At 43.0% G+C, this 15,123-nt stretch overlaps 1 protein-coding gene across 9 annotated transcripts in view; it reads left to right on the top strand.

The window, feature by feature from the left end:
- Agtpbp1 (ATP/GTP binding protein 1) overlaps positions 1 to 15,123 on the top strand; it is a 120,784-nt gene that overhangs the window by 84,013 nt on the left and 21,648 nt on the right. For 7 of the 9 annotated variants that reach the window (XM_021215450.2, XM_029547301.1, XM_029547304.1 and 4 more), the window contains 5 exons: positions 1,872 to 1,959; positions 7,041 to 7,185; positions 8,370 to 8,523; positions 9,296 to 9,476; positions 10,187 to 10,316. In XM_021215450.2, the coding sequence (XP_021071109.1) occupies positions 1,872 to 1,959; positions 7,041 to 7,185; positions 8,370 to 8,523; positions 9,296 to 9,476; positions 10,187 to 10,316 (698 nt within the window). Of the gene's footprint in view, positions 1 to 1,871; positions 1,960 to 3,097; positions 3,767 to 7,040; positions 7,186 to 8,369; positions 8,524 to 9,295; positions 9,477 to 10,186; positions 10,317 to 15,123 lie in introns of those variants that run through there. The other 2 variants (XR_003845370.1, XM_029547307.1) reach the window with 2 other exon arrangements.

Below are 15,123 nucleotides of genomic sequence, written 5' to 3'. Positions count from 1 at the left end.
CCCTTGGTCTTGTAAACTTTATATGACCCAGCACAGGGCAAGGCCTGGGCCAAGTAGTGGGAGTGGGTGGGTAGGGGAGCAGAGGTGGGGGGAGGGATATAGGAAACTTTTGGAATAGCATTTGAAATGTAAATAAAGAAAATAATAATAATAAAAAAAATAAAATCAAGCCATCTCTCAGGAAAAGCCATTAGTGTTTCTAAAATTACATATGAATGTAACTCAATTCTAGTTTAAAAGTCTAGTGTATCAGGTTATGGAATGAAATCAGATGATTTTTCTGGTTTTTAATTTGTGGGGGAGAGGGAGGCAAGACTTCACTATGTAGACTCTGCTAGCCTAGAACACAGATGTCCACGTCTGTTTCTCCAGTGAGGGGGGGGAGCTCACTGCTGTGCCTGGGCATGCAGTGCAGTTTTAAAGCTCATCCGGGAAAGTATATTGTCTGCTTGACCAAAAAACAACTTGGGGAGAATAGGGGTTAGCTCAGCTTACACTTTCACATTGCATTTCATTGACAAAATCAGGACAGGAACTCACACAGGGCAGGAACCTGGAGACAGAGGCTGTGGAGGGGTGCTGCTTACTGGATTGCTTCCATGGCTTGCTCAGGTAGGCCCTCCCTATCAGTCACTAGTTAAGGAAAGTCCTACAGCTGGATCTTAGGGACACATTTCCTCAGTTGCAGTTCCCTCCTCTCAAGATGACTCTAGCTTATGTCATATTGATGTAAGACTAGCCAGGACACAAGCCATGTTAACACTTCTGTAGAGAAGGAATGAAAAAACACACACACATTTTTGTGGTTTTTCTCACTGCACATGAGACTCTATAAAGAATTAGAGGAGTTATTGCTCAGTATTGTGTGTGAGTGTGCATGTGCCTGTGCCTGCATTGTGGTGTGCACGCATTTGCCTGTGTGTGTGTGTGCACTGTGGTGTGTGTGTGCACATGCTTGTGTGCACATGCACTGTGGTGTGCATGTGTGTGCACTTGGTGTGCCTGTGTCTCTGTGTGTATTGTGGTGTGTGTGCACACGCCTTTGTGTGTGTGTGTGTGTGCGCTCACTTGCCTGTGTGTGCGTGCACTGTGGTGTGCATGTGTGTGTACTGTGGTGTGCCTGTGTGTGTGTGCGCACATGCCTCTGTGTGTGTGTGTGTGTGTGCATGCGTGCGTGTGCATGGTGCTCTTCCACTTTGCTTCAGCCAGGATCTGTCTTTGTGTGTGTGTGCACTTGTCTGTGTACACGTGCACTGTGGTGTGCATGTCTGTGTGTGTGCACATGCCTGTGTGTGTGCGCATGCATGTGTGTGCGTGTGCGTGCTTGTATATGTGTGCATGCCTCCGTGTGCGGCGCTCTTTCACTTGGCTTAGACCAGGCTGTGCCTGCCTTTGTGGTGGGTTGCTGCTTTGGCCAGGCTCACTGGAGGAGCTTCCTCCCATCTAGGAGCACGGAGATTGCAGCCAGGTGCTGCTTCTTGGTGGCTTCTGAGGGTTAATGGAACCTAATGCCTGGGTGATGAGTTTTACCTTCAGGGCCATCTCCCTGCAGGATTTCTTTATTAAGTTTGACTATTTTACTTTTTACAAGGAGTAAATTATCTTTAATTGACACTTGAACAACAATTTAACAGAAAAGAATTGGTAGCCATTCACTCTAAAGTTATTCCATTTTAGTTGAACTTTAAAAGGATAATTTATTGATTAAATTATAGTTTAAGAAATTACTCGTATTTCTCTAATACATCCTAAAATAATGAAATGCAGGCTACCTCAGTCTTCCTGAAATTAGGGTGCTTTCTATAAGGCAGGATTCACTTTTACATCAATCCTGAAAAGAATTCTCTCTTTCCTTTCCTCTTCTTTCAAAGGTATGCAGCCACTTATGTATTCAGTTCAGGAGGCACTAAACGCCAGGCCATGGTGGATCCGTATGGGTACTGACATTTGTTACTACAAGTGAGTATTCTTACAGAAGTTCCTAGAAGGCTACATTCCATCCCTTTCCAGTGTAACAGTGAAAACACTTAGTGTGCATGTTGTCTAGTTAGGGGAAGAGAGGGACCCTCAATTAAGAAAATCCTGGACAGGAGGCAAGCCTGTAGGTTATTTTCTTAATTAGTAATTTGATGTGGGAGGGTCCAGCCCGATGTGGGCAGTGCTACACCTAGATTGGTGTCCTGGATTCTGTAAGAAAGAAGGCTGAACAAGCCATGGGGGCCCAATAAGCAGCACCCCCCATGGCTTCTGTGTCAGCTCCTATCTCCAGGCTCCTGACCTAGCTTCCTTCAGAGAGGACAGTGCTGTGGGAGTGGAAGCCAGAATCGTGCTTTCCTCTCCTCCTTACTTAGTCATGGTGCAAACCCAGCAGCAGTGACCTTACTTTTTATTGACTCTTTGGAAATTTCATACCGTGTATTTAGACCCTACTCAGCCCCACTCCTGCCTCCCCAACCCCCGATACCTTGCCCCTTCCTCCTTTTCCTTTCCCCCTTTTTCTTCATCCACCTTTTCCAAAATAACCAATGGAGTCTAATTCGTGCTGCCCGTACACCTGTTTGGGGACATCCGTTAGAGCATGGTTGACTACAAAGGGGCCACACCATTAAAGAAAAGTAACTCTCTCTGCCCCAGAAGCCATCAAATGTTCATAGTGTCCCTGCTTGGAGTGGAGGCTTGTTAACCTGGTGCCTGCAGGCAGTCTCAGCTGCTCTGAGTTCATGGGCACAGCTGTCCCGTTATATCCAGAAGTCCCTGTTTGCGTCTGGACTGTCGGACCTTTTCTTCCTCCTCTTCTGAGATGGTCCTGGAGCCTGTGTGGGAGGGCAGGTGGTGTATGATTTAGATACCCGTGTATGTCTACAGCTTTGCTTGTAAATGATGTTGATGTCCAACGGATGTCCGTGAGCAGGTGTACGGGCAGCAGGAATTAGACTCCGTGGGTTATTTTAGAAAGGGGGGAAGGAAAAGGAGCGGCGGCAAGGTATGGGGTGTGGGGAGGCCGGGATGGGACTTCTCCGTCCTTGCTTCCTAGTTTACTCTAATTCTGTATATAACATGTTTGCATATAATGCTTATTCTCCTTCCTATACATTAGGAGCTTGGTGTGTGTATCTCACACCACATAGTTGGCTGCACTTCTTTCCACTGTTCATCTCTCAACCCAGTTTTGCCTATGACCTCTTTATCCTGGATGTGCTTGTGCTGGACCCTGGAGCTCTTGGTGGTTGCTTATGTGTATTTCTGTGCCTGGAAAGCTAGGAGGTATGGCTTACTACCTCACAACTGCCTAGGCTGTTGTGTAAGTAGGTCAGACCTTTCCTTGAGAGAAGGCCCATGATTACAAATTTGCTGTTGTCTTTTCAGAAATACTTCCCTAATGCACATATACTTTCAGGGTAATCTCTTAAAATGGAAACCATGTAAGTATCTGAACTCTGTCCAGCCTCTCCAGCAGATGGGCACAGATGTGCACTTGGGCAGCATGGATTCTGTCTTCTGTTTCTTTACTGATAGGATATGCACTTTATCCTCTGAGAGGACACCATTTGCTGTGAGCTACGTGGAACAGCTTAGGCCCTTTGACTGAGATGTCAGTTCCCTATGCTCTTCTGTTTGAATATGAAGGCACATAGTAGAAGAAATGCTCTGGTTTGAAAACCTGCATCTAAATTGAACATTTAAAATCCTGTGTTTTTAACTTTTTATTGATTTTGGTGGGGGGGGGAGTAAATTTTAACCCCACTTATCTCCCTGTTCCTTTATCTCTGCCCTCTGCCCTTGCAACCTCTCCCAAAATAAAAATAATTTTAAAATTTTTATTTTTTAATGATCATTTCCCATCAGGCACACAAGATTTTTGTATGTTTATAATTTTGGTCTTGGTGTTTATCTCCTTTGCATGGCAGTTTCTGTCCTGTTAGTCTTGAGTTTTCCATAAGGTGGATTTTGATTCTTAATGTTGTCCTTAACTAGCACTGATGTCTCCTCCTTGTAGCTTTGCCAGAAGACGATGACATCTAGAATTTAAACTAAAATAACAGTTAATGTTCTCTTTGGAAAAATCTAGATCTTAGATTGTTACTTTCTGGGAAAGATTGAAATGGGCTTGATCTTAGTAAGGCTCCACCCTCCTGCTTGTTGGCAGTAAGTAGCACATAAGAAAGAAGCAGAAACAATGGGAACACGTACCCTGATCTCCGCTTGACAGTGCTTGTGGTTCTTTAACGGCAGCTCAATAGCAAGGTGCTCTTGGGTCACCTGTGGTAGAATGCTGCAGTGACCTAGTGCTGACCTGGGCAGTGCTGGGCATGGTTCCGGAAGAATTGCTCAGGCTATTAAATATCAGAACATCCCTGCTTCTCTGTGTGCCCTCAGTCCTTTTCACATTGCAGTGTGCACGACTGTAACACAGTTAAGTTCTGTTCTGTGTAAGGAGTGATAACAGGAGTTTTTGCTTTTTACTCTGGCTACTCTCAGACCGAACTGGAGTTCTGTGCAACTTAGCATTAATGGGTTAACTATTTTTTTTTTTTTTATGTTGCATGTGTTTTCCAGAAATCTGTTACTAAGGATTGGAGACTGTTGTGTTAGTTATAAATAGAACATAGTTGTCTTCTGTCAACATGTGTGTCTTGTTTGCTTATAGCCCGTAACTTCCATAGGACATGTATGATAGCATATGTTGGCGTGGGTTTTTACTATTTTATTGGGTTCTTATAACTCTATTTCCCTTCCAACCCTTATTCTATCCCAGCCCCTTCCCACCCCCAACATTAGGTAGGGAGAAACAAGGTTAAAGGGGAACAGGGACCTAGACCTCTCTAGACTTCTTACTGCTGATTAGGGATGTTGAGTTCCTTGGGGCAAGTCCAGTCTTTGTCTTCAGAATATCCAGTTTTTTCTTGTCTCATTTCTCACGACCATTTGACAAAAAGGCATCAGCAGCAGCCTCCTTCCCAGGCCCTCTTGGAGTTTTCCTATTTATTCCCTCCCCAGAGTCTCCAGAATTAAACTGTCTGCAGCTGGCAAAAATCACACCCCAGCTAGTGCAGCTGGCAAATCATAATCACCTGCTGTGAAGCAGCCTCTTGTCCCACACCTGGGATTAAAACAAAAACATATTCACATAACATAACTGGGTTTTTAAAGAAACTGAACTCTCACTACAGGCGTATGTACCTCTTCAGTTCGCTGCCAATTCAGAGAAGAAACTGTTTGGTATGTTTCTTAGTTCTTAGCACTTGCCATTATCTGCCCATTCAAGGTACAGTGGTGAAGTTAATGAAGAATAGTTTGAATATGTAAGTGTGTGAATAAATTTTTAAAGAGTTTTTAGAACTTTAGAAATTAAGTCAACAGCATATTTTTAAATGCCTATGTCAGCAATACTTAAGGACTTTTAAAAGCTCTGAACAGGATGCTGTCACAGGTGTTTGCTGCCCACATTGAACAGTTGCTGTGTGTGATCGGCTGTGTGTGCGCACTTCAGAGCTCCCTACCTCCGTGTTGACGGAGAAGGTTCCTAACACTGATTTACGTATACTGTGGGGCTGGTGTTGGAACTTTGATGTTTGGTTCTTCCCTCCCATGACGTGGTTCTAGGTCTGAATTCAGGCTGCCAGCTTTGGCAGAAAGTACCTTTGTCCACTGAGCCATCTTGTTAGTGGCCCACATGCAGAATTTTTAAAGCAGTTGTCAGATACCATGTTTTGTATAGAAATACTTATCCGTAAAGAACAAAGACCCCGTAAGACCATCTAACCACCTTGCCACTACCATACATCAGAAAAAAATTAAGAAAAATTCTTTACTATAATCTAGTCAGTGTTCAGATTTCCCCAGGGGCCATATAAATGCTGCTTGGTACTTGTTTTTTTCCATTAGATTTTATGAAAGAGCACATATTACAGGTTATTTATTTATTCATTTATTAAATATAAATGCCTGGAAAGTGTGATTTATTTGTAGAACTATTAGCAGAAAAGAACAAACAGTTTTTGGAAAAAAGACACCCTTGAAAGTATTCCATGTTTGATCCCCCTTGCTCATCACAAGTCACACTTAATCTATGTTAATGTTTCTTTAATATCTTTTTATCAGTAGGTTTCCTTTTTCTCTGCTCTGTTAAACTGGTTTCTTTCTCATCTAGGAGTTAAGTTTGTCTTTTGCTGATTACATCTTTGCTATTAGCAAATGTATTATATTGAGACGGTGTACACTGTCCATTAGCTATAAAGCATAATTAGGCTTTGGCTTATTCTGGCAAGAACACAGAATCTGTGATGCTGCAGATTTCCCTCCTGCCACACCGGGAAGCATTGGGCAACAGCAGTCTTCCTTGTGAGTTTTCTCTTTTAATCTTAACACTAATTATAGTAAAGTGCCAGGTGCTGTGGCTTGAAGCAGCTACCATGAATGTGGTCGTCAGCCTGTTAACTGATAGAGGGATCTATCGTGGATGAAGTAATGGATGCTGTGACTCACTCATGAGGAGGATGAGCTTCATGTGCTCTCAGTCTAGAGTAGAGGCTTGCTCCCAGATGGTGGCCCGTTGGGTCGTGTGTCTGAACACTTGGTCCCTAGTTGGTGGAATTGTTTGGGAAGGAGTAGGAGGTGTGGCCTCATTGGAGGAAATGTGTGGCTTTGAAGTTTCAGAGCCTACCCTATCTCTGGTATGCTCTGTGTCTGCCTCGTGCTTGTGGATTGAGACATTAACTCTGAGCTACTACTTGAGCACCATGCCTGTCTGCCAGCCACTATGCTACCTGCTGTGATGGTCATAACAAGATGGATTCTAACCTCAGACTGTTAACCCCAAGTGAACTCTTGCTTCTGTAAATGATCTTGGTCATGGTGTGTCTTACGATGGTAATAGGAAAGTAACTAAAACAGTGCCTGTTGAATAAAGCAGTTCAGTTAAACTGAATGTCCACTGGGGTTTTCCTTTTTTCTCTCTGAAATTCTACTTAATAAAATTAGCACAGGAAATCAGAACGTCTGTGCATAGAAAATAAATGCTTTATGCTTTTCAATCGCAGAAATCACTTCTCAAGAAGTTCAGTTGCTGCAGGCGGACAGAAGGGCAAGTCCTACTACACAATCACCTTCACTGTGAACTTCCCGCACAAAGACGATGTTTGCTATTTCGCCTATCACTATCCATACACATACTCAACTCTGCAGGTGAGAGAGCCTGGTGGTAAACTTGTGAATATCATTTTGTATTGCGAGTAAGTATCAGGTAATTGTTACAATTTGCTTCTGGTTAATATATCCATAGAATGTAGAATGCATATCAACAGAGATGTAGTACTTGTTGGAAACACTATAGGTTGGAAGGGGATGCTCTGAGAGCCTGAAGATGCTCAGATGCTAAAGTGCTGGCGCCAAAGCAGTGAGGCCCCCACAGAGGAGAACCAGATGTGTTCAGTGAGTCCTGAACCCTACTGCCAGGAGTGCAGGCAGCTGGATCCTCTGTGCTTGGCTCAGGCTCACTGAGAGACCTTATCTCAGGAGAGAGAGAAAGAAACTGCAGAGGTAGAGAAGCAGCTATTGCTTGACACGAATGTCAGCTTCTGTCTTCATTTGTACTCACACGGGTGTGTGCACATGGGTGCATGCACATGGGTGCATGCACATGGGTGCATGCACATAGGCCCACTCCTGTGCTTCCACAAATGAAAAAGAACTTAAAAAAAAAAGAACGAGGAAGGAAAATTGTGTATTTTATATATCACTTGTAGAAACCGATACTTCTGCAACTGTCTGTGAATAAATTTTAACTAAATGAGATTTCAGTTTGCTTAACTAAAGGCACTATAATATAAATGTAATGTTAATCTTGTGAGAACAAGTAGGCCATCTTGTACAGTAGGGAAATAAAGCCACATTTTGAATCATTTTGAATTTTCTGTAGGAAAATTAATGCTTTGGTATAAGATCCAGGCTCATTCTGTACTTGGCTCCTCAGAGTGTGTGTGAGAAAGCTGTAGAACCAGGTTCATTCTGACCTTAGTTGTAAGTCCAAAATTCTAAATTCTTGGAAAACCAAATGCTTTTTTTTCATAGCAAAGATTGGCAGCAAAGCCTTAGCTGAATATATATGAACTTATTTAGAATATTGATTCTGCCTAGGGTGACTTTGGACCCCACGTAGGGTAGCCCTGCTAGTGTGGAATGTAACAGCAGGTGCCACTTTTCTCCTGTCCCTGGCATGTTCATGGCTGTATTTATTTAGCATTGATGGTTATAGGTGAGTTTTAAGTCAGATTTACTTCTAGTTCTATGGATCTCTAGATACATTGTTTTTATACATCAGTAGGGAGTTTTAAAATGATTATATACTTTGCTTTTATATTTTTGTCAAGATGCATCTTCAAAAATTGGAATCGGCACACAATCCTCAACAAATCTATTTTCGAAAAGACGTGTTGTGTGAAACCTTGTCTGGAAACAGCTGTCCTTTGGTAACCATAACAGCGATGCCAGAGTCCAATTACTATGAACACATCTGTCAGTTCCGTAAGTCTGCCTTCTTCTCTCAGCGTGTCACAGTCCTCACTTGTGTTTGCTTTCTGTGTATTTATAACAAAGAATTCTAAGAGCAGTCATGAGAATATTTGGATTCCAGGCTTGGTCCTGTGTCTAGCCGTAGACCACCTCTGTACCTCAGTTACTTATTCTAGAAAGTGAGCGTCACCTGAGATTTCCTCTCAGGATTGCTTTGATATTCGTATTTTTTAGTTATTATTTCTAGAAATCGTGCTGAAGCTAAAATACAATAAAATTTCTAGAGTTCAAATATTTTGATAGCTAGTACTAAACAGTTACTTGTTTTTCTCCACTATTTAAAGTTTAGAATTGCTGAGGTAGTGCAAACAAGAACACAGTTCAACTTTTGATGAGAGAATGAGTATGTGCGCCTTTCCTTTTCTCTGTGAGTTTATGAAACACAATTTTATACTTTAAACTTTCCCAGGTGTTATTCTTTGTAAAACTATGTTTACCCTCAAGAACTGTTTTCAAGCTACATTAATCAAAGGAAGCAATCAAGTGGTCCCTGTGCTGTACATGATCACACTGTTTATGGTCAGGTTACAGACTCCTGCACCTGGCAGCTTGCATGTATTTTCTGTTGTTTTCTCGGTAGGGCTAGTGCAGATTGTGCATGTTGTATGGGCACAGTAACTTTCCACTGGCGATAACAAACAAGGAGAGTTCTAGAACCCCAAAGTGAAGCACCAGTCAATTTTCGTAGCTGTTCATTTTAATTGAGCTTTTGTATGCACTTTAGGAACTCGCCCTTATATTTTCTTGTCTGCTCGGGTCCATCCTGGAGAAACTAATGCAAGCTGGGTCATGAAAGGAACACTGGAGTACCTCATGAGCAATAGCCCGACTGCCCAGAGCCTACGGGAGGCTTACATTTTTAAAATTGTCCCCATGCTAAATCCAGATGGTGTCATCAATGGAAAGTAAGTTAAGCAGTGGCTGCAAGAGTGCCATAGGTTGGGGTGGTGGCCACATTTAATTTGTTGATCTAATAGTGTTTTAAGTCAATTCAAATAATGGGTTTGATGATTTTTTTCTAGGAAAAAAGCCCAAGTTTTTGGTGGGTAATGCATCAGACTTTTAAATGCGTGTGTTAGTGTTATGATTCCATGGAAATGTAACTTTATAAAATCTTTGTTGAGTTGTCTTAGGAAGCTGTGTCAGGACATAAGCTCCGAGCACACACACCCTGTTTCCTTTGCTGAGCGCCTGGCTGTAGACTGGTGCCTGATCACATCAGTGCACAGCTCCTATGAAGAATGGAGAGTATGCTTACACGGTTTCAAGACTACATAATTTGCACATATATGCCTTTCTCACACAATATGTGTACAAGACAACTCACTAGCATGCAATTAGTGTAGCAAGTGGTTCCTATTTAGTCGGGAGGGAGTGACCTATTAATAATAAATTTCATACAGCACAGAAGGAAAACCTAGAACTGACACTGTTTTTATAGCTTACAAAAGTCTATTTTAAATTTGAAATCACCATTGTTACATAAGTGTGACATAGGATTTTCCATGTAGCAAACTATGGATACAAGCTTACTTAGTAGGAAGTGTGTTCTGATGTGTGTACCCTCTGCATTTCCTTGAAACTTTTGTTTCTCTGTCTCTCTCTGTGTGTATAGTCACCGCTGCTCCTTAAGTGGAGAGGATTTGAACAGACAGTGGCAAAGTCCAAACCCAGAGTTACACCCCACAATTTACCACGCCAAGGGGCTGCTGCAGTACCTGGCCGCGGTGAAGCGCCTACCTCTGGTACGTGGCCGGGCTTCTTGGTCTCTGTGCACATATGTGTATTTACTGATGAATTTTACCTTACATTTTCGTATGAGCATGGAGACTGACATTCCTCCCATGAGTCTTGACCCTTTTGTGTCATTACACCTTGTTCTCCTTCCTGTCCTTGCCCACTGCCTTCCTCTGTCCTTGCTCCTACCCCTTGCTGGTTTTCTGACCTCCCTCAATGGGTCCCTGGTCTGCTGTCTTATTGCCATCTCCCTCTCGAGTTTTGCGACCTGTACATATGTAAAGTAGTTGCACATCTATAAGCACAGTTTTAAATCTAGGTTCCACATATATCCATGTATGTGTGTACAGTATTTGGTTTTCTGTATTTAGTTGATTGCATTTACTATAATGATTTCTAGTTGCATCTGTTTTCACAGATGCATAAATTCCTCATCCAGGTTAGAATTGTATGGTTGGACTGTATAGTAGCTCTTATTTTAGCTTGCTTTCTTTCTTTCTTTCTTTCTTTCTTTCTTTCTTTCTTTCTTTCTTTCTTTCTTTCTTTCTTTCTTTTTTGAGGAATGTCCATACTGATTCCTTTCTTTTTTTTTTTTTTTAAGATTTATTATTATACATAAGTACACTGTAGCTATCTTCAGAGGCACCAGAAGGGGGCGTCAGATCTTATTATAGATGGTTGTGAGACACCATGTGGTTGCTGGGATTTGAACACAGGACCTTTGGAAGAGCAATCAGTGTTCTTACCTGCTGAGCCATCTCGCCGGCCCCCATACTGATTTCCATAGTTACTGCACACATTTATATTTCTGAATAGTAAACAGTGTTTCTCTTCTGTACATCCCTGTCAGCGTTTGTTATTTGGTTTTTAATGGTAGCTATTCTGGTTGGGGTGAGATAAAGCTCAGAGCAGCTTTGATTTACATTTCTCTGGTGGCTAGGGATGCCAAATACTTCCAAAAAAAACCCAGCAAAGTTACATTTATTTCTTTATCTTTGCATGTGTGAGAGGTGGTGCGCCTGCCCACAGTGCAGACGTGGGAGTCGGGTGACTTACAGAGTTGTCTGACTCCCCCACCACATGGGCTCCACACTGCTCTTCAAGGGTTTAGTAGCCATTTCTAGTTCTTCTTTGAGAACTATTTATTTTTGGTTCATTATGCCATTTATTGAGTGGGCCATTTTGTTTTTAGTGTTTAAAAAATTTATAGTGTTTACACATTAATTCTCAGATGTGTAGTTGGTAAATATCACCCCCTCAACAACAGCAACAAAAACCAAAACCAAAACACAAACAGAAGATGTAGGTCTGGAGATATGGCTCAGTGATTAAGAGCACTTCTGTTCTTCCAGAGGATCCATTTTGATTGCCAAGTACACACATGGCTGCTCAAAGTGATCTGTAACTCTACTTTCTAGGGCATTGAATGTCTGCTGACCTCTACAGCCAGTAGGCCCACATCTGGTGTATGGGCACATATGTGTGTGCATGTGTGTGTGTGTGCACGTGCGTGTGTGTGCGCATGCATGCGTGAGTGCTTGCATGCGGGCAAAATATCCAGATTCATTAAATCAAATAATTTTTATAACATTTTAAAGAATAAAAAGAATGTATGTGTTTGTGTGAGTGTTTGACCCACGTCATGTGTTCATGTGCCTGAGCAGGTCTGACAAGGCCATGGGACCCTTGGAGCTAGAGTGTGAGCAGCCCATGGTGAGAGCCGGGAGCTGAGACCAGGTCCTCTCAGAAGAACGGCTAATGCTCGTGAACTTTGAGCCAGTCTTGGAGGGCTGTCAGAGGTTGTTTCCTGTGGCATGTAGGCACTTTAATTTAACATGCCATCTTGTCTGCTAATTGGAATTCTATCCTGTGCTCCATGAGTTCTCTTCGGAAGAGCCTTACCTATGCCTGCTTCCTGAGATGCTTTCCTTTAGTGTCCTAAAGCTTAGGTCTCTGATGCATTCGCTGGAGTCTGTGCCAGCTGTGAGATGCAGATGTGTGTCCAGATGTGGAGACCCAGGCTCTCCAGATCTTTGTTAAGAAGGCTCTTGCTCTGGCTACTTTTCTATTGCTGTGATAGCATCATGATCCAGACCATATTAGAGATAATTTATATGGGGCATGGAGATTGTGACAGCAGGTAGGCAGGCAGGCATGGCGCTGGAGCGGTGGCTGAGAGATCGTGGGGACACAGTCATTAGGCAGGGCCCCAACTGGAAATGGTGTGGACTTTTGAAACCTCAAAGCTCACTTTCAGCAACTCACCTCCTTCAATAAGGCCACACCGCTTAATAGTTCCCAAACAGTTCTACCAACTGGGGACCAGGTAGTCTACTCTTTTAGCCTATGGGGCCTGTTCTCAGGCAAACCATGACAGCTGTCTCTTCTCCAGCGTGTGCTTTTGCCTGTGGTTGTAACTGTGCATGTTTGGAGTCTTCAGTTCTCGGTTTCAGGCCTATATTTATGCCTGTTTCACACTGCATTTGTTTCCATAGATCTGTGCCTCCAGCTTTGCTTTTCTGCTAAGGATTGGCTTGTCCGTTCAGAGTCATTTTGAGTTTCCATGTGGATTTTAGGATTGTTCTTGTTTCTCTGAAGACTGGAAGTGCATTGAACCTGAGATTACCCTTGGTGCTGTGTTCATTCTCACAGTGTAGACTCTGTCAGCCATAACATGGATGTCCATGCATCTCACAGTGTGGAGTCTGTCAGCTATGACATAGATGTCCACACATCTCACAGTGTGGACTCTGTTAGCCGTGACATAGATGTCCACACATCTCACAGTGTGGACTCTGTCAGCTATGACATAGATGTCCACACATCTCACAGTGTGGACTCTGTTAGCTGTGACATAGACGTTCACCCATCTCCCAGTGTCTTTTTTCACTTTTTCACGGTCTCACAAATGTTCATGTAGAGGCGTTCATCTCCTTGGTCAGGTTTATTCCCAGGCATTTATTTATTTTTGACATAAATAATGAGTGGGGTTGTTTCCTTCTGATTCTCTGGGCAAATTCTTCATCGACACTCGAATCCGCTGCAGACTCCTGTGCTGGCTTTGTGTGCATTGACTTTGTGACAGCCATAAGTCATAAGCGGTTTCTAGTAGACGTTAGTATCCTCCAAGTACTGGAGAGTGTTTCTGCTTTTGTTTTTATTTTTGTAAATAGGAACACTTTGACTTCTTTTCCTACTTGTGTGCTGTTGTTTCAGCTGAAGCCCAGAGCATTGCTGGGGAGCAGGTGCCCCTGCCTTGCTCCAGGTTTGGGAGGAAACACTCTCAGTCTCCCTGTTTCGTGTAATATCAACTGCAGGTTTGCTTCACATAGCTTGACAGTGTGGCTGTTCCTAGTTTCTGTAGACTCTTTGTGAAAGGAGTTTGGGCTGCTAAAGGCTTTGTCTATGCAGTTTCTGTCCCCAAGTCATTTATGTGCCGGATGACTCTTGCTTGTGTGCACCCAGCCAACTTGCACAGGTGAGACCAGCTCTTTCATGATGGCTGATCATAACGTGGTCTTGAATTTGTTTTGGAAGGGCTTTATTGATCAGTTTTGCACGTGTGTTCATCTGGGACACTGGCCTCTAGGAGTTGGTACCTGCTTGTCATGCCACACCCTGTTTTGGCATGGTGGTGATGCTGGGTCTCTAGGATGACCTTGGCTCTCTTCTTGCCCCTGTTTTAGAAGATTGTATGAGTTTTTCTGTAATGGTTTGGTGGAATTGGCAATGAATTATTCAGTCTATGTTGCAATATATTTTTAAAATTACTACTTCATTCTGTTTAAATTGTATCTTCTCAGTGTAATTTTGTTAGGTCACATGTGTCACAGAATGTGTCCACTTCTTCTAGGTTTTCTAGCTTGAATAGGATTCTTTTTTCATTGGAATGGACAGTGTTGTCTGTCTTCCATCTCTTTTGACCCTGCCAGCTGCTCTCCCTCTGTATTGGTGGGCTGAGGGCATTTACAGCTAAGTCATTAATGAGATATTTTACTAGTTGCTATAATTTTGCTGTCTTTCCCCTGGTTGTTTGGATTACTATGTCTTCTGTCCTCTTGTGGCATGTGGAGTTGGCTGGCAATGAAGATTTCCTCATCTCTCCTGTGTTCTCATGATTGCGGCTCTGTCCTTTTGCTCTGTATAGTGTTCTCTCGTGCCGTCTGGGTGGTCATGAGCTGCTTTAGTCTGTGCTTGTTGTAACGTCGGTGTTTGCCCGCACTTTAACAGAGACGGCTTTCCTGCACAGGGCGGTCTTGTCTGGCAGTTGCTCTCGGGGTTTTAAGTGTGTCACAGTAGGATTGACTGTTCTTGGAGTGTTCTGTCTGGGAAGGTGAACGGACCCTTTCCTTGCCGCTTTCACCACTGCAATTGCATTGCACTGTCAATGTCTTGACTGACTATATAGTAAATATCGGGGAAGTTCTCTGTTCATGAGTCTTTGGGACTCCAAATGTCTCCTGTGTTTGAAAGTTGATTTCCCAAAGTTCAGGGATTTGTCCACTCTGATTCCATTGGAAAGATTCTTTATGCCTGGGTGTTTGTGTCCGCTCCTTCCATCCCCTGCAGACCGAGTGTCATGATCATGTGTTCCCAGTTTTGATGAGCTTGCACTGATCTTTGTCCCATTGTAGCTTGAACGTAGCTCTGCCCTCCATCCTCCACACCCCCTTACACTTGTTCGTGTGTTGTTGTGGGTGAGTCACTGAGCCTGCCTGCCTTCCTTCCTTCCTTCCTTCCTTTCTTTCTTTCTTTCTTTCTTTCTTTCTTTCTTTCTTTCTTTCTTTCTTTCTTTCTTTCTTCTTTCTTTCTTTC

This window comes from Mus pahari, chromosome 16 (assembly GCF_900095145.1).
Source record: "Mus pahari chromosome 16, PAHARI_EIJ_v1.1, whole genome shotgun sequence".
NCBI classification, from domain to species: Eukaryota; Metazoa; Chordata; class Mammalia; order Rodentia; family Muridae; genus Mus; species Mus pahari.
The sequence above is the reverse complement of the archived record's forward strand: the minus strand, read 5'-3'. Positions and strand labels throughout refer to the sequence as shown.